General features: G+C 41.1%; 2 protein-coding genes across 2 annotated transcripts; one reads left to right on the top strand and one right to left on the bottom strand.

Moving 5' to 3' along the window:
• Positions 1 to 1,542: 1,542 nt before the first annotated feature.
• Positions 1,543 to 25,508, bottom strand: mrps11 (mitochondrial ribosomal protein S11). Its single transcript, XM_080033797.1, has 6 exons — positions 25,351 to 25,508; positions 25,061 to 25,147; positions 24,765 to 24,863; positions 15,170 to 15,299; positions 2,714 to 2,779; positions 1,543 to 1,733 (listed from the first exon to the last, which is right to left on the bottom strand). Exons 1-6 carry the CDS (start codon positions 25,437 to 25,439, stop codon positions 1,626 to 1,628), a joined length of 579 nt encoding a protein of 192 aa, XP_079889923.1. The 5' UTR covers positions 25,440 to 25,508; the 3' UTR covers positions 1,543 to 1,625.
• On the top strand, positions 8,449 to 10,133 carry LOC307262597 (carbohydrate sulfotransferase 8-like; the record flags this gene model as incomplete). The annotated part of the gene is made up of 3 exons (XM_080043539.1): positions 8,449 to 8,578; positions 8,784 to 8,821; positions 9,168 to 10,133. The coding sequence occupies 3 exons, from the start codon at positions 8,449 to 8,451 to the stop codon at positions 10,131 to 10,133; spliced, it is 1,134 nt and encodes a 377-aa protein (XP_079899665.1).

Raw genomic sequence — 25,508 nt, 5'->3', positions numbered from 1 at the left:
TCAAAAGTAGGACAGCAAAAACTTCCAGAAAAAAATAAAACAACCCAGCTGCAACATTCAGAGTCAGACGTTACTAGATACAGGCGCTTATATCTCTCTGAGTGTTATATATGTAAAAAGGCGTTGATATATTAATCAAATGATTTGCACGCAACAGTCCAGCGTCTTTGTTGTAGATGCTGATTGAATTTCAGTGCTGTGACCTGACCTGATGGTACTGTGGCAGCAATGTTTCTTTAAACCAGTGGTAATCTGCTTTAGGCCTTAACTTACACAATTATCTAACACAGTCATTTCTTCAAACAATTCTGTTCAGTTCTCTCATATCAGTAGTGTAAAGGAATAAGGCTTTGTCAATACCAGTACTCTTAAGTTGATGCACTTTTGTATCCCATACACTGACCACTGTATAATTGAAGGAAAACGGCCCTGGATATTTGCACCTTGAGTTTTTGTTTTTACATTTCTCTTCCATTTCGAATTTTGTGAAACAGTACATAGCACTCCTATAGAGACGGCTGAATATAATGTAACCCATAACCTTCCAAAAGTTTAAAGAAAAAGATGTAATGCTAGCTGGAGGAGGTCTGCAAATGTATTTAAAGGAAGGTGTGTTGTATGGTTATTAAATGCTGAAGTGATCTATTTTAAAGTGGCACTACTCCACTGAGTGATGGTTTGGTGCATGTTTTTATCATTTAATGTCTCCCATTTGTACTCCACTTGTACTGATCTGTAAATGCCAGCTTTCCCTTCAGTGCTTTACAACAATGTATTTATATCATGTTGAGATATTTGACCATCTAATGTACGTACAGTAAAAATATAAAGAACTTTATCCTTACAGGACAGTTGTCATTTCCCTCTGTTCCCATTCAGATAATGTGTTGTGTGTTAAGGTTTGAGTATAGTCTGACTCTAATCCATATATGATATCAAAGTTGGTTGCCTCAATTAGCTGATTGAAAATAAATATTGTAAAACTTAGTTAAAAAAACAAAACATTTTACTGTCTCTTAACTGTTTGGGCCGTATCAAACAATCTCCATGACAGAAATCATTGTTTTTCTAGAACATTCGGGCAGAGAACTGCCTTGATTGGTTCAAAATACTTACTTTGCCATAAAAACCAGAGCACAGCCAACCTCAGCTAAACCAAATTTCTCTTAAATCTTATCAAACTTAAATGACAATGTCTTTCATTTGGATCGATGCATATGATCAACTCTTTTTTAGATGCTTACTATCATGTAACTAACTCCTCAAATTACACAGTGAAAAGGATTTTTTAGATTTGAGTTTACAGAGGGACTTTAAGGGTCTACCCCCACTTAGCTGTGTTCGAATATAACAGTGTAAAGCATTGACTCGCTGTTGCCGTGATACCGTACATCAGAGAGCCTGCAGTGAGACTGATGGTTTAATCATGTGTCGCCAGTCGCAGGCAGACGTCTGAAACACCTGTTCTCTGCTCATTAATAACGCCATCTGTAATTATTTTCCCTCAGATGAATTATGGAAGGTCAGACTCAGAGCCAGCGCTGGTACACAACATGTCACTTTATTAGCATATCTCAAAACAACAGCAGCCTCCTCCTGTTACGAAGCATTCTGATTGGCTTAGGTCACGTCCTCCTGGCTTTGCGTGGGCGACATCCATTGTGTGGCACGGGGGTGTTGTCTGTGATCGATACAACCGTCAGGCCTCCCATAGTCAAGCCTTTGATCGCAGACTGCACACAACAGAGAGAAAAACATCAGTTCATTAACAAAGGCTAATGGAGGACGGATCAAGAAGTCTTTGGCTCCCTAAAAGGATCCTCATTATGAAAAAGACTGAAATTAATTAGGAATGTCTTTGTGCACTGGTGGCTTTCTTGGAGTTGCACCGACACTAGTCAGATCAAGACCGAATAGGTCAATAGTACAAGATGCAAAGTACCATGTTTCACTTTTATCCAATTATCCCATTGTGTTTCTTTATGTTTCTAAGTGTTCACATGCAGGCCTGGCACTGACATATGAGGCCACTATTGCTAATGAAATATCCCATGAAAAATAGTGCATACAATAATAATAATAATATCTTTATTTATATAGCACCTTTAAAAACATTGGTTTACAAAGTGCTTTAACAAAATACATACGAGCAAGTACAATCAAATGAATACATATTAATCAAAAAAACACACATACAAAAAGATAAATACACATACTCGTATATACACACACAACACAACATACCAAACAAGATTAATAGGTGCTTGGATAAAAAGACATTGAGGAAGAGAATAAAAAGAATAAATAGACGGCATAACGTAAAAGCAAGTCTATAGAAATGTGTTTTAAGAAGTGATTTAAAAGAGGTTACCGAGTAGTTATCAGCATATTAAAATCTTAAGGGAAGCTGAAAATCAGTATATAATAATAAAAAAATGTTGGTAGTTCCTTGAGCAAAATGAAAAAGACGAACTGGTTCCAGCGTCTTCAAAAAAAAAATTCTATATCAATGCTAATTGAAAATCATTGGGTTGGACTTTAAAAGGAAATTGCAACGTGAATTTTTCACCATTTCACCACCTTTTATATCTAAACAAATAAAAAGAAAAATGAATAGATAGATATGGGTTAACATGCTTGATTTGTTAAGGTTGAATAACAAGATTTACAATCCTTTACGACTTTCTGCACAATTAAAACATCTCCCACTCACCAGACGTCCAGGACCGATCCCTTTGACCACGACACGGACAAAGTTCACTCCCTTTCCTGTAGCTTTCTGTAAAAGAAGAGACGCAGCTTAGCTGACTACAGTACACAGTATGTACAGCTATCATTCTGAGTATTAACACATTACATATTCTGAAACTCCATGTTTACAGCAGACTGGAAACCCCAGTCAATAGATTCTAGAGCTAAATCAATTATTATTATTTTTTTATTATTATTCTTTCGGACAATTCCAGTTGTCCGAAGGGTGACGGAAGAAGCCAAAGGCTTATCAGGTCCCGCCCCCATTTTCATCAGATTCGGATTTAGATACACAGATACACAGTTATTGTTTCAGAAAATTATAAAAAATAAAAATAAAAGCATGTTGATTATTGCCCACTATGTCCTGGTTAAAGCTTTGCACCCGGATGGATTTGCTGTTTTTCTTTCTTTAATGTGACACTGACCCAAATATCTTTTGAACTTCCAGTCACAAAAAAACACCCTGGGCTCTGTGACTGGCATTTTATCAATATGTTCAGAGACACTTTCTAGGTTAAGCGATCGGTTTAAAAGTGGTTTAAAAACTAGTCAGATCAATAGATAAGGTGGTTCATAATACATAGTTGCATGCATCCCTACTTTACAGTGGCGTTTTCTCCCGGAGGCCAAGGGAAGCCAGGCTTCCCTGTTTCTTAGGCTGTAGTTGTCATCCAATAAAAACATTTATATTAACAGTTTCGGTAATCTTTGGTGCTGTGCTCCTGTCATTTCTTCCCCATTTCTCTCCTCTCGTTGAGCATTTCACAATGCGCGAAACAGCGCCCCTTTACATTCAGGTTGCGTTCCGAATCGCATACTCTTTCTTTTTTCTATTCTACATACTACATCCGACGATAAAAAGAATCTAGTTAGGATGCAGTAGGCATACTATTGGGACATACTTTTCTCTCTTATTTCATCATAACATTGCGCCTTGATCTTGCCTCTTGCTTTTATATCCGTCGCATCCCCGTTTGTTTTCATATGGAGGCTTCGTCGATGTTACGTCACTTCACGTGCGCACTGGATTGTGGGTCAGAATCGCCCAAATAGGATGCACTTTTCAACACTAACAATCTTGGCCGCATGAAGTAGGACATCCGGGTACTTCTAACCATCCTAAATCTGGCCACAAGAATCGGGACATCCTAAATCTTTTTTCTACATGCTATATAGTAGAAAGTATGCGATTCGGAACGCAACCTTAGATTCTGAAGACGCGGCGAAACACGACACTGCACACTGGGGCTGTGTCTTGATTCAGGGGTTGCACCCTACGAAGGCTGCATTTGAAGACCGATTGCGTCATAGCGGCGCGCAAAGGCTGTCCCGTTTGCAAGGCTCCTTGCAAGGCTCCTCATATGCGGCCGAGAAATGCAGCCTTTGTTTCACGGTTTTGAAAGCTGCATCAGATGTATCCTCGGTGGCCCAACATATCCCAAGATTCATTGCGTTTTCTTCAGAGATGGCATAACATAAAATAAAAAATAACAAAACAGCAACGTGTTGCTCCATCTTCTTAACTTTTATCTTCCTTTCTTTTTTTCTTGTACTTTTTTTTCTTTTCGTCTGGTAGGCAACTTATTTTTCTTTTTTCCTCCGTTGACAAGGCTGTCTCCGTTGGCAGCAATCAGGGTTGCTAGGCAGCACAGGAGCGGCGAGTCGTCACGCAAGGTAACGGCTTGTTACGTAAACCGGAAATGCTCGTAAACCGAGACCTGCGGAGACCGTGGCTGTGTCTGAACTGCCATACTAGCGTCCTACATCCTACATACTCACCATCTATATACTGCATACTCTCTACTCAAAGATCGATTGTGTATGCGAGCTGCGTCTAAAACGTTCTCAGTTGAAGTATACTCAAGCAATGAAGAATTTCTTCTTCTTCTTATAAGATTCAGGCAGTTTAGACACTGTTAAGCTTATAACCGCCCTCTACAGGTTAGATATTGAACTAGATTTTTACAGTCCTGTGTTCATCATCTGTGTTTTAGACCTCTTGTTTTATAATAATGATGTTTTGAGGCGGAGGATCCCTCCGACGCTCTCTGTCCGGCTCATCAGCACTCAGCTGTCTGTGAGTTGAGCTGGACGAGCCGCGGTGTGTGGAACAGCGATCTGTTCTGATCTCTCTCCACTATCAGACTCACAACACTCATTTCACTTAGTGACTCTAATGTTGTTAGGTATTTATCTTCATCTCTTATCTATTGTAAGAGTGTATGAATGACTGCACGTACAGTTGTCAGATCGCGGAACCCCAAACAATGTTGTTGCCTAGCAACTTGCTCGAAAATATTTCATTTTCCTGGGCGGGTAGAATTGACCCAGTGCATTGTGGGGCGGTTGAGTAGGAAAAGTATACGATCGATTCATACCCAAAATCTTCCCGGAAGTTAGTACTCATCCGGGAATTTCTCACATACCCAAACTCGCATACCCAACCGTCACATACTCAAATTGAAGTCAAAATGAGTATGAGTAGGACGTTAGTATGGCAGTTCAGACACGGCCCGTCTCATTTAACAAGGCTCGTTGGCCTTAAAACCGGCCTTAAAATCGGCCTTCATAGGCTATAGCCTTCATAGACCGCGAGACTGCGTCCTACCAAGGCTGCAAACCCTGAATCAAGACACAGCCTGTATGTCTGCGAGGAAGCCAGGCCGAGCTGGCTTCCCTTGGTAAAAAAAAGAAAAATAATTGACCAATCAGGTGAGGCGAAGCTTTTCTTTTTTTGTCAGGAAAGAGTGATTTTAAAAATCTGTGTGGAAAATGGCTCTGGAATGTAACATCTCACACTAGAGGAAACAAGCAACTATAAAGCAATGGCACATTTCTGCCTACTCCATTACTGTCATGAAAAGCATCCCGGGCACCCACTGGATCAACCTGCAAAGCAGCATCCGGGTGCAACATTTCAGACATACAAGGGGGCTGGAATCTTTTACATGCAGAGGGTGGATGGGGGCTCCGCTTGAAAGCATCTATAGATACTGTACCTGCCTGCCTGCCTGACTCTGAGAGTGAGAGTGAGAGTGAGAGTGAGAGAGAGAGATAATAGTATATAATAGTTTATTGTAAGGGAATTTGGTGCGATAGATTGGTGGCTCTAAGTTTTTTTGTCATATTTAATGCCTTTTCTCTCATTCACTTGAAAAAAAGTTTTATCAACAAGGTTTTTCCAATTTAACTGTTTTTCTGAGCTGTTTTTTAAACATTTTTCTTAGTAAATACCTTCACACGTTGTATGGGTAAAGTCAAGAAGGTTGGCTGACTAACTTGTTTGGCTCATTTTACTATTCATTTTAACTGAAATAAAAGTTTTCTTTGTCTTTAATTCTCTTCACCAGAGTACGCCAAATTGCTTATTTTACATGTTCAAATCACCAAAAATTCTGGGGGGGAAAACCCCAGACCCCCCTACAGGGGTTTGTCTTCAGATATGTCACCTTTTTCATGTCTTATGAGTTTGCATGCCTGACACTAGTGAGGCCACAAAAACCTAAATGCCCAGTATGGTTTTAATTTTTGCTGACCAACCTGTTCTTCACTGTGTCCTTTACTTTTGGGGAAATCAGTGCAGGCAGACATGACATGGTTGAGCCGATCACCTGCTCTAATATGTAATTTAAAATGGAAGTCTGTAATTCGGGGGTGGGGGGCGCCTGCTAAGTGTCTGCATACCCCCCAGAAAGTGGGTAGTTGCGCCCCTGGCTTTGGTAAACAATATAACTCACGTGCGTGCTCGGAGGCAGTACGTTGTAAGTCTGCTTGTGTAAATAAAGTTTCTTAAAAAAAAACACACCGGGGATGGGAATGAGGGGGTGGGACTTTGGAGGAAGGCGGGATGTTTTGAATGTGCTGTAATTCCTGCTAGTTCACGTGAAGTTGTGATGAACATATAAAGGATCTTTGGACTTATTTCCTTCATCTGCCTTTCACCGAAGTTCGCCGACTTTACCTGGGATTTAACGCGTGGTCGCGGTGGATGTTTTTTTTTTTTTTTTTGTATCTCATTTCCTCACGTTCACCTGGATTCATAATGCTATAACTCACCCGCGAGCAACTTTCTCTTCAGTCTGGTAAGCTACTATGCCGATCTTTTTCTCTATCTCTTCCTTTTCTCTTTCTCTCTCTTCTTCTTTGCTGCTGCGTGACTCAATGTGGCAAAGCTACACGCGCTGGTCTGCGTAGTGTAAACAACGGCCCACCTGAGACGTGACTGTTTAGTTTAAAGTTAGAAGTCATGTTTCAGTGATAAGATGTTGTGTCAATGTGTTATTGTTTGGTTTCCAATGTTGGTGTGACCCATACAGTGTTAGATTGAGTGCTACGTTTATGACAACGTTGCTTACCAGACTCTCCACAATGACGGAGCGCATTTACCATGCACGCTCGCCTCAATACCGTGACACGGTATAACAAGAAAAGACGTACGGTTGACATTCGTGGCCTTTTCATATCGCGAACGACCGTTTTGCGGTATATTGTTACATCCCTATTCTGCACATGACAATACATAATTTTAAATCTTTTGGTGGTATTGTTGAAATAAATAACGCTTAACAATTAACATCAACAACAAATTCTTCACACAAAAAAAAAAAAAGGCGGTTCTCTAAATGAATAACCAAACCAACCTACCCTTCAAAACTATAAAGTTGGCCTATATTTAGTTGCAACATTTAGGCTTAGTTCATTCTGCTCTCATCACTGCAAAATGACTGAAAACATTACAAAAAAGTTCTTAATCTTTGAACACAAATCTGTTCCTTCAGTTATTTCCAACTTATTTGTGCCTTGCATCTTTCTTTGCATTAAGAACTTTTTAAGGTCTATTTTAATTTTTAATTTTTAATTTTTAGAAACAATACAGAAAGCAGGACCTTGGTGGCTACAATGATTAAAACAGAATGATGCTGCTCGTCAGCTTCATTGTGGTAGGGACCCGGCTGGCTGGTTGGTCGATTGGCCAGGTTTCTGAAAAACTGGTCAGACCTGGCTGGCCGTGTCAACCTGAAGACTTATGTCAAAGCCTTTAGAAGTTATTGTCCCCAAAGGGAAATTCTTTTTCACAAAAATTTATGGGAAGAGATAATTTAAACCTGTTTGTAGACTCAGGACAATGACAGAGTAACTAGTCTGTCCTGTTTATAAGAATGTAGAAGAACTACAAAAAGGTAACCAACTTGTTTTTTCATGGGGTCCAAATACTTTTCACAACCACACCCAGACACAAGTAGCTTTTCTACTGCTTTTTAAATGGCCTTAAGCGGAGCCGCGGCTCTGTGTAAAAACCCAACTTTGAATAGATATTGACATAAATATCTAAAAATCTAAAAATAAAGGTTATCTAAGTAGGTTCTTGGCTTCCAAAGACCATGGGCCCCCAAGTGGCTGGGCCCTAGAAAGCTTTCACACTTTCTACCCCTTATGGGCGGCCCTGTCTGCACATACTGTAGATGTGAGCTGATTTTGTGTAGGTGAACAGACACTGCACATAAAGGATGCACTCTATTACACATGGACAACAGTGGTACTGTTCAACTATATGCACTACCAATGCACAATACAGTATTGGTGATATTCATACAATTTACCAGTGGTGGAGGAAGAATTTTATTAAATTTACTTCAGGTTTTCTCTCCAGGAATCATAATCTCAGTGTCTGCTGCATCGTGGATGAAGCGGAAGATGGTGGTGTTCTTGCTGCGTAGCAGGAGGATACTCTATTCCCTAGGGTTCCTCCTGCTCTTTGCTGTAGTAGGAGGTTTGGTTCTCTTCCACAAGCCACTGTCAGAGTTTATCCAGCAACGAGGCACAGGTTAGTCTCTACACTTTTCATGCTTGTGGCAGCTCATTCCAAAGCTAGACCTGTAGTTGATCAGCAGTGGTTTTACTAGTGATTTATAGACAATGTGGTAGTGAAGTGATAGGAATCCTTAAATTATTGGAGCTCTGATGCATTTGTGTACCAAAAAAATACAGGTTTCTCCTTAATTTTCTTGTCTCTTTTATCCTCTCCCCAGGCATGGAGCTTGAAAGCACTCCACAGCAGTCCACAGAGGTATGTGTTTACTCCATTTCTCCCAAAACATATATAGACACATGTTGCTCCCAACTGTTATTGCTTGCAAAGAAGTCTTGTCAGTCTTGTCCCTCTCAGTGGGCCTCATTTATCAAACTTGCGTGGAAACTGGTGCAGATTCTGGCGCTCCCCACGCCAGGTATCGCGTGGGATTTATCAAACAGTCATATCTCGCCAATCTCGGCGTACGCCAGGCCAGCCTTGATAAATGCGGCGGCTGAAAACAATCGTTATTTGAATATCACGCCCCTATATTGAAAATATTTCTGTTTGGAAAACCCATGTTTGCTGCAGTCTACTACAACTTGTGACTCTCCCTTTGCAGGACAGAGAAAGAGTGAGATCTGACAATTATCACGACCATCGAGCAGCAGACGGCATCTTGTCCAGCCCGATTCCTCCAGTTCAGTTCCCCAACTTTGAGGACCGTAGACAGACTTTTTCCCCTGAGAGCTGGAAAAAGCTCTCCGATATCAAAGAAATACGCCGGCAACTAATGAAGGAGATGTGTGCTAAATACAAAAGCAGCATCTCCAAGACTGTCACACATCGTCATGTGGGTTCCCTCTACGTGGAGGATAAGTACAAAGTGTTGTACTGCCAGGTGCCCAAAGCTGGCTGTTCCAACTGGAAAAGGATCCTGATTGTGCTGGCAGGCAAAGCCAAAATTGCTGAGAAAATCAACCATGATACAGTCCATGATGGTCACACTCTCAGAACTCTAAACAGCTTTAACCAAGAGGAAATCATGCACCGTTTAAAGACATACACCAAAGTCCTCTTTGTTCGAGAGCCCTTTGAGAGAGTGGTGTCAGCTTTCAGGGACAAATTTAATAATCCCAACCCAATATACCACTTCCTCTTTGGGAAACACATCATCTCCAAGTACAGAAAGAACGCATCCTTGGAAGCCCTGAAAACAGGTGACAGGGTCACGTTCAAGGAGTTTATAAAGTACCTGCTGGATGTCAACCGGCCAGGGGGAATGGACATCCACTGGGATCAGGTGAACCAGCTCTGCCACCCTTGTCGCATAGATTATGACTTCATCGGCAAGTTTGAGAACATGGAGGAAGAGTCCAACTTTGCCCTGCGATTGGCCGGGGCACCACCCAACATCACGTTGCCAAGTTTTAAAGATAGAAATCCAGTTGACAAGAAGACCTCATTGAATATTACACAACAACACTTTTCACAGATCAGCCTGGCCGAGAGACAGCGACTCTATGACTTCTACTACATGGACTATCTGATGTTTAATTACACCAAGCCTTTTAATGATTTGTATTAACTGAATAGTAGACACTTCAAAGTCACATTCCACTAGGTGTAAATCTCTACCATGATATAAATCTTAACTCAAAAAGGCTCGTTGACATTCTCATATGGACTTTTGCATCCAAGCAAAGGGATCAGAGACCAAACTTATTCCGAATGTATTGATTATTATGAATACATTTCTACCAGAATATCTTCATTTTTAGAGAACAAAGATTAAAAGGTTCATGATTTCTTATAAATGCAGAACATTGATATGAAATTTAATTAATTCACAACTGGCACATGATAAGTTTGAATATAAAGAATATTATTAAATATAGTTAAGATAGTTATCGTTCAACAAGATTTAATATTATGCCCTCCTGTAAGTGTTTTGATATGTGAACATGATGCAACTTTTTACTTGAGCATATCTTGTGACATTTGTATTTCTTTTTGTCATAAGTAAAAGTACGATATTTTTTATGAAACAGAGTAGAATGTGAAAGCTCATCAAGTTAAAGCTGACCGGAAGGGGGAGGACCATATGGCCATAGGAAGCAGTAGAGGGAGGGGGCTACCGGGGTCTCCGGGCAGCTGCTCCTTTGTCACTCCTCCCTCTCCCAAGTCTCATTGGTTCTCAGTTCACTATATAACAGCACGTTTGGAGCAGAACTGGGCACTACTATATACTCTATAGCAGGGCTATTTAATAGGCGGCCCTATAAGGAATATTTACTTTACTTGTAGCATCATTAAGTGGCCTATTAGTGGTGCACAATTAATGTACTAGCACGCGCGATGTGTGCTTTTGCATGGTCATAACTGCGCGAAAGGCCGCGATCTGCAGTAAATAAATGTGCACATGTGTCTCCAAGCAACACAGTCTCACTACGAACTCGTCGAAAAGCTCCGCTTGGTCAGGGGCTTTTGGCGTTAGCTGCTCTCGCCAAAGGGTACCCGTGTGCCTCTTCATTCCACGCAGGGGGGTTTTCAACTCATTTCAGTGTAATCCATCCGCGGCATATATGAAGCCCTGGGAACGCGCATATTAACCTGATGGCATCACATAGAGACGCTATGACCATTCATCCCATTGGCTAACGGAAGATATAGCCTATATATATATATTTACCTCTCGGGGAACGTTTGATTGTATGTTAATAGTCCTATGATCAGCATAGGGCTATTTCAGTTACAAAGAGGAGAAATGAGCTGCTGACTGGGGAACACAGGAGCGGGGGTTGGTGATGGGAGACGGGTGATTTATTTGAATTTTTATATCCAACTGTTGTCAGAGCGGGAGGTGTGCGTTGTCTGGGCGGCTGCCTGAACTACACAACGCTGCAGGAAATTATCTGTTCATATTTTACTTCATTCATTCACTGCTTAAGCCTACACATGTCCATGGTCCCATGCATGGACCTAAATAAATGCCATGATGAGCTTGGCGAACGACTTCTGACATGATGGCCCCGCCCCCTTTGTGGGAAAAACAAACCGCACGTGCAAAGTTGCGGTCCAAAACAGCACAAAGAAAACGATCAGAGATAAATTAGTTCAAATCTGACCAACAGACACAATGACACATTCCTAAACAACAACTCCGCCAGCTTTAAATGTTAAACTACTGAACTGCACAGCGCTGCAGGGAAAAAAATCTGTTTTCGTCCATTCAAACCGGTGACGTCAGACGCACGCCCCTCTACAGACCAATCAATGTCGAGGAATGTCACGTGACGCAAAATGAGCCTATAGCGGCAGCCCTGAGCTACGAAGAGCATATATCATTGTGAGATGATCATTGTTGTTTTTGAGAAATGAAACACAATCGTCACTCAGTAAATGTGCACAATGTAGTTTGATGGTTATCAAGAATAGGGTGTTGTAGGCGGCCTTTACAGTTAAATAAGCAGGAAAACTACAACATATACCCACTTTGCTTGTCTTTTTACCTCTGTATAACTTTGTGGATTAAATTACTTTTATTTTCTTCATTATTTTACATAAAATTACCTTTGAAGTAAGATTTCATTCACAACTTTTTTTTGACCTGCACAATATGTTGCCTTTTAAAAATGTTTTTATATTTTATATTTCTGTGGCCTATGTTTTTTGTTGTTTTTGTTGTGCAAATAAATTAAATCTAATCAAAAGCATGGTGGTGAATTGTAGGTGTGTTTAAATGTAAAATTGTACAATCTTCACACTAACAAAAGTTACTCACAACATTGACATGACAATGTATTCAGTTGGTGTTCTTTACCGCAAGGTTGATTTTCTGATCAATTTGAAGGCCCAATATGGAAAATTAAGCTTTTTGTTCGCTCATTTGTTTTCTTGTGGAAATATTAAAAGGTGTGTCCTTCAGAGATTACAATACAGAACCCATATGCATAATCTAAAATCCAGATAGGCGTTGTTTAAATATACCTGCATGGATGGATGGATTTATAGATGGATAATGTACTTTATTTATTGCCATAGGGAAATTGTAGCATTGTAGCAGCAGTTATTGTGGATTGTATCAGGAATGACTTTCTGTAGTGGTCAAATAGCTGAAGGAGTAATGCTGTCCATCATCTTCAGCAGCTTGTGCATTATCATTCTCTCTGCAACCAACTATATGGGCTTGAAGAGTTTAACAAGGATTTGCTCATGAAGTACAGTCTGCTCTGTCCCTCCATGCACAACCCCCATGTTACATTTGCAGTCTGTTGTTTAATTAAATGCCCAGGTTTCTGTAGCCCTCCACCACCTCAACCTCTTCTCCCAGAATGGAGATTCAGCCTAGTCCTCCTGGTCCTCCCAAAATCCATATCCATCTCCCAACCTTGGTTACATTTAAGAGGAGGGTGTAGCTCCTACCATGCCATAACACTACTGTCCACCTGTTCCCTGTCCCTGTACACTGTCCCGTGAACTGCACACAGAACTGACACACCTTGCATCTGCTGAATCATCTGAATATTTCATTAAAATAGGCCCATGTGAAAGTGACAGGTGTTAATTGAGGGATGTGAAATACAAAGGCAGTTTGAACAAAAGAGGCTAGAGTCATTGGAAAAAAACTGTTATAGAGAGATCTTAACCTTATCATGCAGATTGTATCAGGGCGCTGTCAAGGCTTCCTCTCCCAATGCCACACCACAGGTCCAGCGCGATACACAGGCAGAGCCGGCCCAAGCCTTCAGGGGGCCCTAAGCGAAATATGATTGGGGCCCCCTCTCCAATGTTAGCGCTGCTGAAACTATAGACCTTTGTTAAATATCATTCACACACCCAGTGTTTTCCGCTAGTGCCTCCACTGTGCAGCTGTGCGAAAAAATTAGACAGCCGAGATTCATACCCTCCTAGGGGGGTCCGGGGGTATGCCCCCCCGGGAGATTTTTTTAACCTTTTTAAAGTGAAATGCATGAATCTGGTGCACTTTGAGAGGAAAATTAAGAGGCTAAATCTGAGAAATCTTGTGTGAACAAATAATTTGGAGACACTGGGTCAGATGAATTAGAAGCTATTGAAGAAGGACACATGGATTTTCCATAAAAAAAGATTAGCATGTCTGCATTGTTATCATATTAGCAAGAACAGTTATGGAGGGTGGAGATTTTGAGTATTTAGTAACAAATTATTTTACCAAACTGCCAATTGAGAAGCCATTAAAAATCAAATCTGACGGCAGGCCAATGCGTGTGGAGAGAAAGAAAGTTTATCGCACTTTCCGTGAAGATAACTATGTCCGCACCGAGTGGCTAGCTGGTAGCGGCAAACTTCAGCTAATGGCCTTCCTCTACAAATAGTGAGTAAAATACACACCTTCTCCCGGCGCGGGTTAACTGTTCCCTTAACTGTCTGTGTAACTATGTGTGTTATGTTTTGTGTTATTTTATTGCTAATTGTGCCTTGATTGCCTGGATTAAGTTGCATTGGTAGGCATACTGTATATCCACTGAAGTTGTTCTGGGTTGTCATAAGTATAGTGTTGTAATGAACATTTGGCCTAGTTCTTAAACGAAAAGGATGTAGCCTATAGAAAGTATGTGTGTATGTCAAGCACCTACAACTGATTGTGTGAGTCGTGTCTCAAGTGAACGTGAAACTTAAAATAGCCTAAAACGTCCCCTAATTATATTGTGAATGAATTCGAATCTGTATTGGGCATTAAGCGGCTAGTTGTGCATTCCGGTCGGGGTGAGGGGTGCATTTATAATAAAATGTATAATTTAATAAGACGATAAGGAAGTGTGTGAATGAGTGAGTGAGTGAGTGAGTGAGTGAGTGAGTGAGAGAGAGAGAGCGAACGAGCGGTGTCGGACAGATTACAGGCGTGTGTAAATCCTGGTAAAGTGACCAGGCGCTATAATAGCTCTTGTAGTTACATTAAATACAAGCTGCGACGTAGCGGCCTACTCTTTTCTGTCCCCCACCTTCCAATACACATGTAGATTAAAGGTGTTGTCTCACTTGGCTTCCTCAAAAAAAATCCCCACGCCACGCCACTGCTACTTTATTGTCTATTGGGTGTGTCACAGCCCTTGGAGCCAGTAGCTTATGTAAAACCAACATTTCATATGATTAAATGGCATGTTGTACAAAGGCTGAAAATGCAGTATGTGATTTTTACTGAAATAAAGGCCAGGGCTAGCCTGGCACCGCCCGCCTATGTACTTCCGCTCAATTGTCATTTCCCTTCAGTATCAGTCTGGGTCTGCGGTTCAATCAGCGAACCGAGGGAGTGGCTGAGAACAATGACGTTGAGGTTGCGCGCCAGTCAGATGCCGACACATGACATACGTCACGACCGAACGTTATGCGATTGGTTATGGAAGATCCACAGTGGCACTGGGCAGATCCAATAGTTTTAAACTTTAAAAGACACCCGCCTTAAAGTGAGTTAATGTTTGTCAATTGAGCGATTCCAGACCTTCTGTACAAATGAAATGAAGGACGATGGTCTGGTAGGACCAGGCTAGACCAGGGCGGCAGGTTAGAGGTTTACAGAAACCAATCTTCAACAGTAAAGTGATATAAGGGGATATCTGGTCAGAGTAACATGTGAGGACTCACCGCAGCAGCAGAGATGCCTGCGGTCTGAGCAGCCACGGGCGTGGACTTCTTGATGTTCTTGAAGCCTTCTGTTCCACAGGACGTCCTGATCATAGACAGTCCCTCGCTGTCTGTCAGCTGGATGTGTGTGCTGGGACGGGACAGTTTACTGGGTTACTGACAGGCGTGTTCTCTTTCTGAACAGTCAAAGTATATTTATTTCACAAACTGAGGACAATATTCATCAATGGCCCATTACTATGGTCTCTCTTGAAAAAGAGATTTCAATCTCAATGAGACTAACCTGGTTAAATAAAGGATAAAGGAAAAACTATGAATCACATGATTACTAACACAATATAAACGGAGCAAAATCCGCCCTTTCGGTGGCTTTTCTGTCCCACAAATCACTTTCTACTTTGCCATTATTAATTTTGAAAATTAAACGTAGAAATGTTCTGATTAGTTATTCACATCTGTTTCTACTTGAAGTGACAGATGGCAGTTGCGGTGTGCTGTTCTCTCTAACAGCATAAAGTCATGCGTCTCTTTAAGAAGTACAGCGCTTAAGTAGAAGTGTGCAGAGTGATTTCACATATGGAACATCTTGGACTAGATTTTTAATAACATTTCTAAGAAAATGGTACATGCATCGTCTAATTAGGACTGTAAAACAAAAGGTCTGCTCTGTTTAACTTTCACTCCACACGTCTTCCTGTTAAGGTTTCACCGACTCAAAAGGCAAACCCATGTGATTTGAAGAACAAAATGATTTTCATGAAGTTCTGGGCTCTTATCAAATCCAAACCTCACGGAAACAGGTTTCAATATTGCACAATGCAGATGTCACACTCAAAGCCGGCCCGAGGCATAAGCGAACTAAGCGGTTGCTTGGGGTCCCCGACCGCCCCCTCCAAAAAAAATAATAATTATGGTTGCGTTCCGAATCGCATACTCTAGTTAGGATGCAGTAGGCATACTATTGGGACATACTTTTCTCTCTTATTTCATCATAACATTGCGCCTTGATCTTGCCTCTTGCTTTTATATCCGTCGCATCCCCGTTTGTTTTCATATGGAGGCTTCGTCGATGTTACGTCACTTCACGTGCGCACTGGATTGTGGGTCAGAATCGCCCAAATAGGATGCACTTTTCAACACTAACAATCTTGGCCGCATGAAGTAGGACATCCGGGTACTTCTAACCATCCTAAATCTGGCCACAAGAATCGGGACATCCTAAATCTTTTTTCTACATACTATATAGTAGAAAGTATGCGATTCGGAACGCAACCAATGTTTTTATTTTTTTTAGTTTGTGTGTTTGATATTGACATCATATTATGCAAATGTGAGTCATCATACAAAAAAGGAATACATTTTTTTGGTCTAGATAATTAATAATAATTGATAATAATAATAATAATTGAATCAGTTTATCTGGGAGGTAATCCGAAATTAACTGATCACGTCACGTTCACATCCATGCACAGTGTGTATTAAGTTTATTTAAAAACATTTGGAAATGGGGATGCCCTCAGTTGCCCATGCACTGTGTATAGTCTATAACCTATTTCAGCCTTGTCTGTGTTCTTCTGCTTCGTTCCTCTCACTGCATTTAAATGCATTCATTATATTACAGAGAAATATGTCCCGTAAAAGATAAAGAGCTCCAAGCCCATCCCAGAGGACCCTCCATAATATTTTATTCTAAATTAATATTTTTATGGAAAATCCATGTGCCTTTCTTCAATAGCTTCTAATTCATCCGACCCAGTGTCTCCAAATTATTTGTTCACACAATATTTCTCAGATTTTGCCAACTTAAGTTTTCTCTCAAAGTGCACCAGATTCATAGCCTGGCATTCCCAGACCTGCCACTAGGCGCTGGCAAATTAAATTTGCTGCGCGTGTTGGTCTGGAGACGCTCCGTTGAAGCTTATCAAGACTACCAGAAATCTGGTATAACGTTTCAATTGGTTCTATCTAATATGGGCGCGCCAGAGCCCTTTATATGGTGCTCTGGGGAGGACGTAACCGGATGACGACAGTGACGTGCATGCGACGTCGAAGCTGTGATAGTAAACATCAAAGATGGCTGCGGATATGTTGTGTGAGTTTGAGACTGCTTTGGCCTCGACCCTTAACGAATTGGAAGACGGGACTCATAGCTTTCACTAGCAAGTAAGTGGAATGTTCTGTTTTGCCGACCGACAACGGCAAACGTTTAATTGAACAGTTTAACAGCTGTTCGCTAAACGAACGGGGCTTACGTCACTTGTGCATCGCTCTGATTGGTTGTAGTGCTATCCAACTGCGTGCAGTGGCATTTGAAATGCACGAGTAGGAGCCGCCCCTAGAGTTGGAAATTACTATTGATCGTCGCCAGACCCTCTATCGTTCAAGATATCAGGGTCAGGATTTCCAGGCTACCAGATTCATGCATTTCACTTTAAAAACTTTTTAAAAAATCTCACGGGGGGGCATACCCCCGGACCTCCCTAGGAGGGGCGGGATCTCGGCTTTCATATATTTTCACCCAGCTGAACATTGGATGCACTGGCAGAGAACACTGTGTGTGTTTGGGTAACATTTAACAACGGGCAATAGATGGCGTGGTGAAATTGGTTTCATATTCGACATTCGTCTATTTTCCGGGGTTGTAACTGTAATAGCGTCACGAAAACAACACAAATTTCCTCCAGAATGGTATTATTATGTACAGAAGACTAAGACTGACATTTCACAGGCTCGACCAACTCACCAAAATCAGCGAGTCTCGCGAAAGATCAAAGAAACCGCGCCGAATATAGTGTTTAGTGCCACACGGCAGCGGACTGCTTAGGGACCGTCGCAAAAGTGCAACGTCTTTTTTCTATTCTTAATAACTCACTGGAAATTCATCCTATCAACACCAAACCACTTCTGTTGTGTTTATGAACTCATTTTGTAGTTACCACAACCCTTTGTTTTAAAGAAAAGCCTTTGATTTTTTTTTAAAAGGGAAAATTATTCAGTGTGTATATTGCATGGATATTTAAGGCAATTTTTTCAATAGCTCACAGTTTTTTATAGCTATCAACACCAAACCAACTCTGATGTGTTCAAGAATTCACTGTGGAGTTCCCACAGCCCTTAATTTTCAAGAAAAAACTTTTAATTTTTTTTTGAAAGGCAAAATAAGTCACATCATATATTTAATCCATATTTAAGGCTCTTTTTTTTCAATAGCTCACTGGTTGTTATAGCTATCAACACCAAACCAACTCTGGTGTGTTCATGAACTCACTGTGGAGTTCCCACAGCCCTTAATTTTCAAGAAAAAACTTTTAATTTTTTTTGAAAGGCAAAATAAGTCACATCATATATTTAATCCATATTTAAGGCTCTTTTTTCAATAGCTCACTGGTTGTTATAGCTATCAACACCAAACCAACTCTGGTGTATTCATGGACTCACTGTGGAGTTCCCACAGCCCTTAATTTTCAAGAAAAAACTTTAAAAATGTTTTGAAAGGCAAAAGAAGTCAGATCATATATTTAATCCATATTTAAGGCTCTTTTTTTTCAATAACTCACTGGTTGTTATAGCTATCAACACCAAACCAACTCTGGTGTGTTCATGAACTCACTGTGGAGTTCCCACAGCCCTTAATTTTCAAGAAAAAACTTTTAATTTTTTTTTGAAAGGCAAAATAAGTCACATCATATATTTAATCCATATTTAAGGCTCTTTTTTCAATAGCTCACTGGTTGTTATAGCTAGCAACACCAAACCAACTCTGGTGTGTTTATGGACTCACTGTGGAGTTCCCACAGCCCTTAATTTTCAAGAAAAAACTTTTAATTTTTTTTTGAAAGGCAAAATAAGTCACATCATATATTTAATCCATATTTAAGGCTCTTTTTTTCAATAGCTCACTGGTTGTTATAGCTATCAACACCAAACCAACTCTGGTGTGTTTATGGACTCACTGTGGAGTTCCCACAGCCCTTAATTTTCAAGAAAAAACTTTAAAAATGTTTTGAAAGGCAAAATAAGTCACATCATATATTTAATCCATATTTAAGGCTCTTTTTTCAATAGCTCACTGGTTTTTATAGTTATCGACACCAAACCAACTCTGATGTGTTCATGAACTCACTGTGGAGTTCCCACCCTTTATTTTCAAGAAAAACCTTTTCAATTTTTTTTAAAGGTAAAAGTAGTCAGTGCGTATATTGGGTTCATATATAGGCTTTTATTTTTGTAATAGCTCCCTTGTTTTAGTAGATATCAACACCAAACTGCTTCTGATGTGTTCACAAAGTCATTGTAGAGTTCCCACAACCTTTTATTTAAAATAAAACATTTCAATTATTTTAAATGCATAAGTAGTCAGTGCATACTGTATATTGCATTCATCTTTAAGGCCTTTATTTTGTAATAGCTCACTGGTAATTATAGATATCAACACCAAACCACATTTGATGTGTTCATTAACTCATTGTGGAGTTCCAACAGCCCTTTATTTTCAAGAAAAACCTTTAAAAAAATGTAAGGCATCAGTAGTCAGTGCATATTTTGCATTCATATGTAAGGCTTTTATTTTTGAACAGCTCAATTGCTCAGTTTCCACACCTGTTTGGTTTTCAGAAAAACCTTTACAAGAGTTTTAAACGGAATAAGTAATCAGTTTGTAAATTTGATTCTTACTTAAGGTGTTTATTTTTTAATGACTCACTTGTATTTCAACATTTCAGCACCAAACCACTTATTGTGTGTTAATTGACTTTATTTCATTTGCACACATTCATTAAAATATACAACAATACATCATAAAATGTTATGGTTTGTCCTGTTGCGTGTTGGTGAGTCTCGTCTTCTGTGTTACCCATGTTACCTGTCTTTTGCCTTTTTGCCCTTTGCCTTTTGGCCGTCCTGAGTTTTTTTTGTATTTTTTGTGGAGCAATAAATTACCTTTTTTCTTTTTAACGTCTGCGTTTGGGTCCTACTTGCCTGCCTGCCTACCTCACCATAACAGAATGCACAGACCAAAATTGGACCCAGCAGACACTCTTTTTTGCCGTGAGTTGGAGGACATGCTATTTTTTATTATCAGTGCCATGGACGGCTGGGAGAACATTCTGTAATGAGAAAGTTAAGCAATAGTGATACGTTAATAGTAGCATTAGATTTTATTTAATCATACAGCAAGGATCTCCGCGGAGAGGCCACTAATCCAAAACACAGGGAATGTGTTTGCAAGAGTGAACCCCGTTTCGTAGGAGAGAGGGATATTTAAGCACATTGCTTCAGGCAGGCAGACAGACTAATTGTACATAACTTAACCATAGGAGGAGTTTAGCATAGGACAATAGAACAGACAGAGTAATTGTGCATAAATTAACCATAGGCGTGGCTGTCCATGCGATACTCTCAACCACACCCATAAGTCCATACAAACAATGGCCAAGTAAGCATTCTAACATCTGAGTCCAGAGATATATATATCATATGCAATATTTCCCACTACAATTCCCAGTAGGAAGGAGCAGGGGCATGTGCTGGGGCGTACATACAAGACTGTCGCTGCTAAGCCCGAGTTGGAGGACGCCTTACCCGAGTGGGCAGTCGAGCTTCTCAACCCCACCGTTTTTTGGCCTGAGAGCTACATGCCACTGCCACCGGACTTTTGCGACCGTCCCAAGCCTCCACGCTCCAGCCTCCAGCCTCTGACCCCGGTTCCCTGCTTCCAGCCACAGCCCCCGGGTCCCAGCTACCAGCCTCCTCCTGCCTTAAGGACTATCAGAGTGGGGGTGGTGAGTTTGGATTACCAGCAGTTTCCACAATGCTCTCCAGCTCCCGAGTTGTCTCCGGCCTCCAGCAGCAAGCTTCAGCCTCCGGCCTCCAGCAACAAGCTCCAGCAGCAAGCTCCAGCCCCAGGCTTCCAGCAGAAAGCTCCAGCCCCAGGCTTCCAGCAACAAGCTCCAGCCCCAGGCTTCCAGCAACAAGCTTCAGGTCCCGGGCCCCAGCAACCAGCACGCTAGACACCTGCCCCAGCACGCTAGCCACTAGCACGCTAGCACTGTCTAGTTCCTGAGCCCACTCCACGTTATCGTGAGGGGGCCCACCCTCCGGGCCTGCCAGGGGAGGCTTGCTGTCTTCGCCTTCCAGAGGGGGACCGGCCGCTTCGCCTTCCTGAGGGGGATCGCCCCCTGCTCCTGCCCGAGGGGGACCATCCTTCGCTCCTGCCCGAGGGGGACCGCCCTTCGCTCCTGCCCGAGGGGCCCAGCCCCCTGTTCCTGCCTGAGGGGTCTCGCCCCCTGCTCAAGGGGCCCAGCCCCCTGTTCCTGCCTGAGAGGTCTTACCCCCTGCTCGAGGGATCTTGCCCCCTGTTCCTGTCTGAGGGGGACCGCCCGTCGCTCCTGTCTGAGGGGGACCGCCCTTCGCTCCTGCCTGAGGGGGACCGCCCTCTGCCCTGCCTTCCTCCGGGGGCCTGCCTTCACCGTGGCCGGCCGCCTGAGTGGTTCTGCCTTCGCCGGTCTCCTGCGGAGGTCCGTCCTCGTCAATGCCGGCTACCTGTGGGCCTTCGCCGATGCCGGCTACCTGTGGGTCGTCGCCGCCGGCCTCCAGAAGGGGTTTGTTGCCTTCGCCTCTGCCGGCCTCCAGGAGGGTTCCATCGTCCTCTTCCTGGCCGAGGCCGGCCTCCAGAAATTAAATATATGATCGGACTCCTTTTGCCTTTAACTTTTTTTTAAAAGTTTTTTCTTGAAAATTAAGGGCTGTGGGAACTCCACAGTGAGTCCATGAACACACCAGAGTTGGTTTGGTGTTGATAGCTATAACAACCAGTGAGCTATTGAAAAAAGAGCCTTAAATATGGATTAAATATATGATCTGACTTCTTTAGCCTTTCAAAACATTTTTAACGTTTTTCTTGAAAATTAAGGGCTGTGGGAACTCCACAGTGAGTCCATAAACACACCAGAGTTGGTTTGGTGTTGATAGCTATAACAACCAGTGAGCTATTGAAAAAAGAGCCTTAAATATGGATTAAATATATGATGTGACTTATTTTGCCTTTCAAAAAAAATTTAAAAGTTTTTTCTTGAAAATTAAGGGCTGTGGGAACTCCACAGTGAGTCCATGAACACACCAGAGTTGGTTTGGTGTTGATAGCTATAACAACCAGTGAGCTATTGAAAAAAAAGAGCCTTAAATATGGATTAAATATATGATCTGACTTCTTTTGCCTTTCAAAACATTTTTAAAGTTTTTTCTTGAAAATTAAGGGCTGTGGGAACTCCACAGTGAGTCCATAAACACACCAGAGTTGGTTTGGTGTTGATAGCTATAACAACCAGTGAGCTATTGAAAAAAGAGCCTTAAATATGGATTAAATATATGATGTGACTTATTTTGCCTTTCAAAAAAAAATGTTAAGTTTTTTCTTGAAAATTAAGGGCTGTGGGAACTCCACAGTGAGTCCATAAACACACCAGAGTTGGTTTGGTGTTGATAGCTATAACAACCAGTGAGCTATTGAAAAAAAAGAGCCTTAAATATGGATTAAATATATGATGTGACTTATTTTGCCTTTCAAAAAAAAATTAAAAGTTTTTTCTTGAAAATTAAGGGCTGTGGGAACTCCACAGTGAGTCCATGAACACACCAGAGTTGGTTTGGTGTTGATAGCTATAACAACCAGTGAGCTATTGAAAAAAAAGAGCCTTAAATATGGATTAAATATATGATCTGACTTCTTTTGCCTTTCAAAACATTTTTAAAGTTTTTTCTTGAAAATTAAGGGCTGTGGGAACTCCACAGTGAGTCCATAAACACACCAGAGTTGGTTTGGTGTTGATAGCTATAACAACCAGTGAGCTATTGAAAAAAGAGCCTTAAATATGGATTAAATATATGATGTGACTTATTTTGCCTTTCAAAAAAAAATTAAAAGTTTTTTCTTGAAAATTAAGGGCTGTGGGAACTCCACAGTGAGTCCATGAATACACCAGAGTTGGTTTGGTGTTGATAGCTATAACAACCAGTGAGCTATTGAAAAAAAAGAGCCTTAAATATGGATTAAATATATGATCTGACTTCTTTTGCCTTTCAAAACATTTTTAAAGTTTTTTCTTGAAAATTAAGGGCTGTGGGAACTCCACAGTGAGTCCATAAACACACCAGAGTTGGTTTGGTGTTGATAGCTATAACAACCAGTGAGCTATTGAAAAAAAAGAGCCTTAAATATGGATTAAATATATGATCTGACTTCTTTTGCCTTTCAAAACATTTTTAAAGTTTTTTATTGAAAATTAAGGGCTGTGGGAACTCCACAGTGAGTCCATAAACACACCAGAGTTGGTTTGGTGTTGATAGCTATAACAACCAGTGAGCTATTGAAAAAAGAGCCTTAAATATGGATTAAATATATGATGTGACTTATTTTGCCTTTCAAAATTTTTTTTTTAAAGTTTTTTCTTGAAAATTAAGGGCTGTGGGAACTCCACAGTGAGTCCATGAATACACCAGAGTTGGTTTGGTGTTGATAGCTATAACAACCAGTGAGCTATTGAAAAAAAAGAGCCTTAAATATGGATTAAATATATGATGTGACTTCTTTTGCCTTTCAAAACATTTTTAAAGTTTTTTCTTGAAAATTAAGGGCTGTGGGAACTCCACAGTGAGTCCATAAACACACCAGAGTTGGTTTGGTGTTGATAGCTATAACAACCAGTGAGCTATTGAAAAAAGAGCCTTAAATATGGATTAAATATATGATGTGACTTATTTTGCCTTTCAAAAAAAATTAAAAGTTTTTTCTTGAAAATTAAGGGCTGTGGGAACTCCACAGTGAGTCCATGAACACACCAGAGTTGGTTTGGTGTTGATAGCTATAAAGACCAGTGAGCTATTGAAAAAAAGAGCCTTAAATATGGATTAAATATATGATGTGACTTATTTTGCCTTTCAAAAAAAAATTAAAAGTTTTTTCTTGAAAATTAAGGGCTGTGGGAACTCCACCGTGAGTTCTTGAACACATCAGAGTTGGTTTGGTGTTGATAGCTATAAAAAACTGTGAGCTATTGAAAAAATTGCCTTAAATATCCATGCAATATACACACTGAATAATTTTCCCTTTTAAAAAAAAAATCAAAGGCTTTTCTTTAAAACAAAGGGTTGTGGTAACTACAAAATGAGTTCATAAACACAACAGAAGTGGTTTGGTGTTGATAGGATGAATTTCCAGTGAGTTATTAAGAATAGAAAAAAGACGTTGCACTTTTTCGACGGTCCCTAAGCAGTCCGCTGCCGTGTGGCACTAAACACTATATTCGGCGCGGTTTCTTTGATCTTTCGCGAGACTCGCTGATTTTGGTGAGTTGGTCGAGCCTGTGAAATGTCAGTCTTAGTCTTCTGTACATAATAATACCATTCTGGAGGAAATTTGTGTTGTTTTCGTGACGCTATTACAGTTACAACCCCGGAAAATAGACGAATGTCGAATATGAAACCAATCTCACCCCGGTGCAATAGATTGGGCAGCGCTACGATTGAAGAGGGGCCCCCAAATCATGAAGGCTTGGGCCAGCTCTGGTCACACTATAGCTTTGCTTGCGCTGACACTTACTTGTTGTATGTGGCTTTAATGTGAGCGATGGGTAACTCCTCAAACTTCTTCCCAGCCCATCTCAGAGAACTGTCCTGACCGAGCAGTGGAGGAGTAAGACTGAGGGATGAAACAGAGGTTAACATCTGATCTACCTGATCACTCAGCATAATGTGTGGAATCGTTCTATCAGTACACGCACGCACACACACATAGACCGCACACGCGCGCGCGCGCGCGCGCACACACACACACACACACACACACACACACACACACACACACACACACACACACACGATGAGGTGCTGTCTGACCTGAATTCTTTGGAGTTGATTGCTGTGGTCTCCTCAGTTCTGACGGCGCTGCTGCACAGTGTTCGATGCAGCCCAGCACTTCCACATCTGCGCACACATTAAAATGTCATTAGCACAATTGGCACAAACTATCCCGGCTGGTCTAGTCGTTAAAAAATAGACTCTGCTATCACCATCACCACAAGGGTCGCCTGGACATTACACAATGTTACACGCATGCTACATAAACACTCAGCACTAGCCGTCAGCTACCAAGGATGCTAGGTAACCCATACGCATGAAACACTCACATAGAGCTCCCGCTAGCATTTAGGGAGGCGGCCAGCTGTCGACACACGTTGCTAACAGAACTAACTAATGTTAAATTGAATTTATACATGATTAAAACACGCTGTCAGACAGCTAGCAATACATTCACAACAAACGTGACATTGAAAGGACTGCTAAT

Source organism: Ammodytes marinus (assembly GCF_949987685.1).
Source record: "Ammodytes marinus genome assembly, chromosome: 1".
Classification (NCBI taxonomy): domain Eukaryota; kingdom Metazoa; phylum Chordata; class Actinopteri; order Uranoscopiformes; family Ammodytidae; genus Ammodytes; species Ammodytes marinus.
Note: the sequence above shows the minus strand (reverse complement) of the source record. Positions and strands in the feature narration are given on the sequence as shown.

What these genes read in the sequence shown, in the direction of transcription:
- mrps11 (XM_080033797.1), bottom strand. Translation starts at nt 25,439, where the DNA reads ATGTATAAATTCAATTTAACATTAGTTAGTTCTGTTAGCAACGTGTGT. An exon ending in ATCAACTCCAAAGAATTCAG is followed by an intron (nt 24,864 to 25,060) that starts GTCAGACAGCAC and finishes TTCATCCCTCAG; the next exon opens with TCTTACTCCTCCACTGCTCG. An exon ending in ATTAAAGCCACATACAACAA is followed by an intron (nt 15,300 to 24,764) that starts GTAAGTGTCAGC and finishes GTCCCGTCCCAG; the next exon opens with CACACACATCCAGCTGACAG.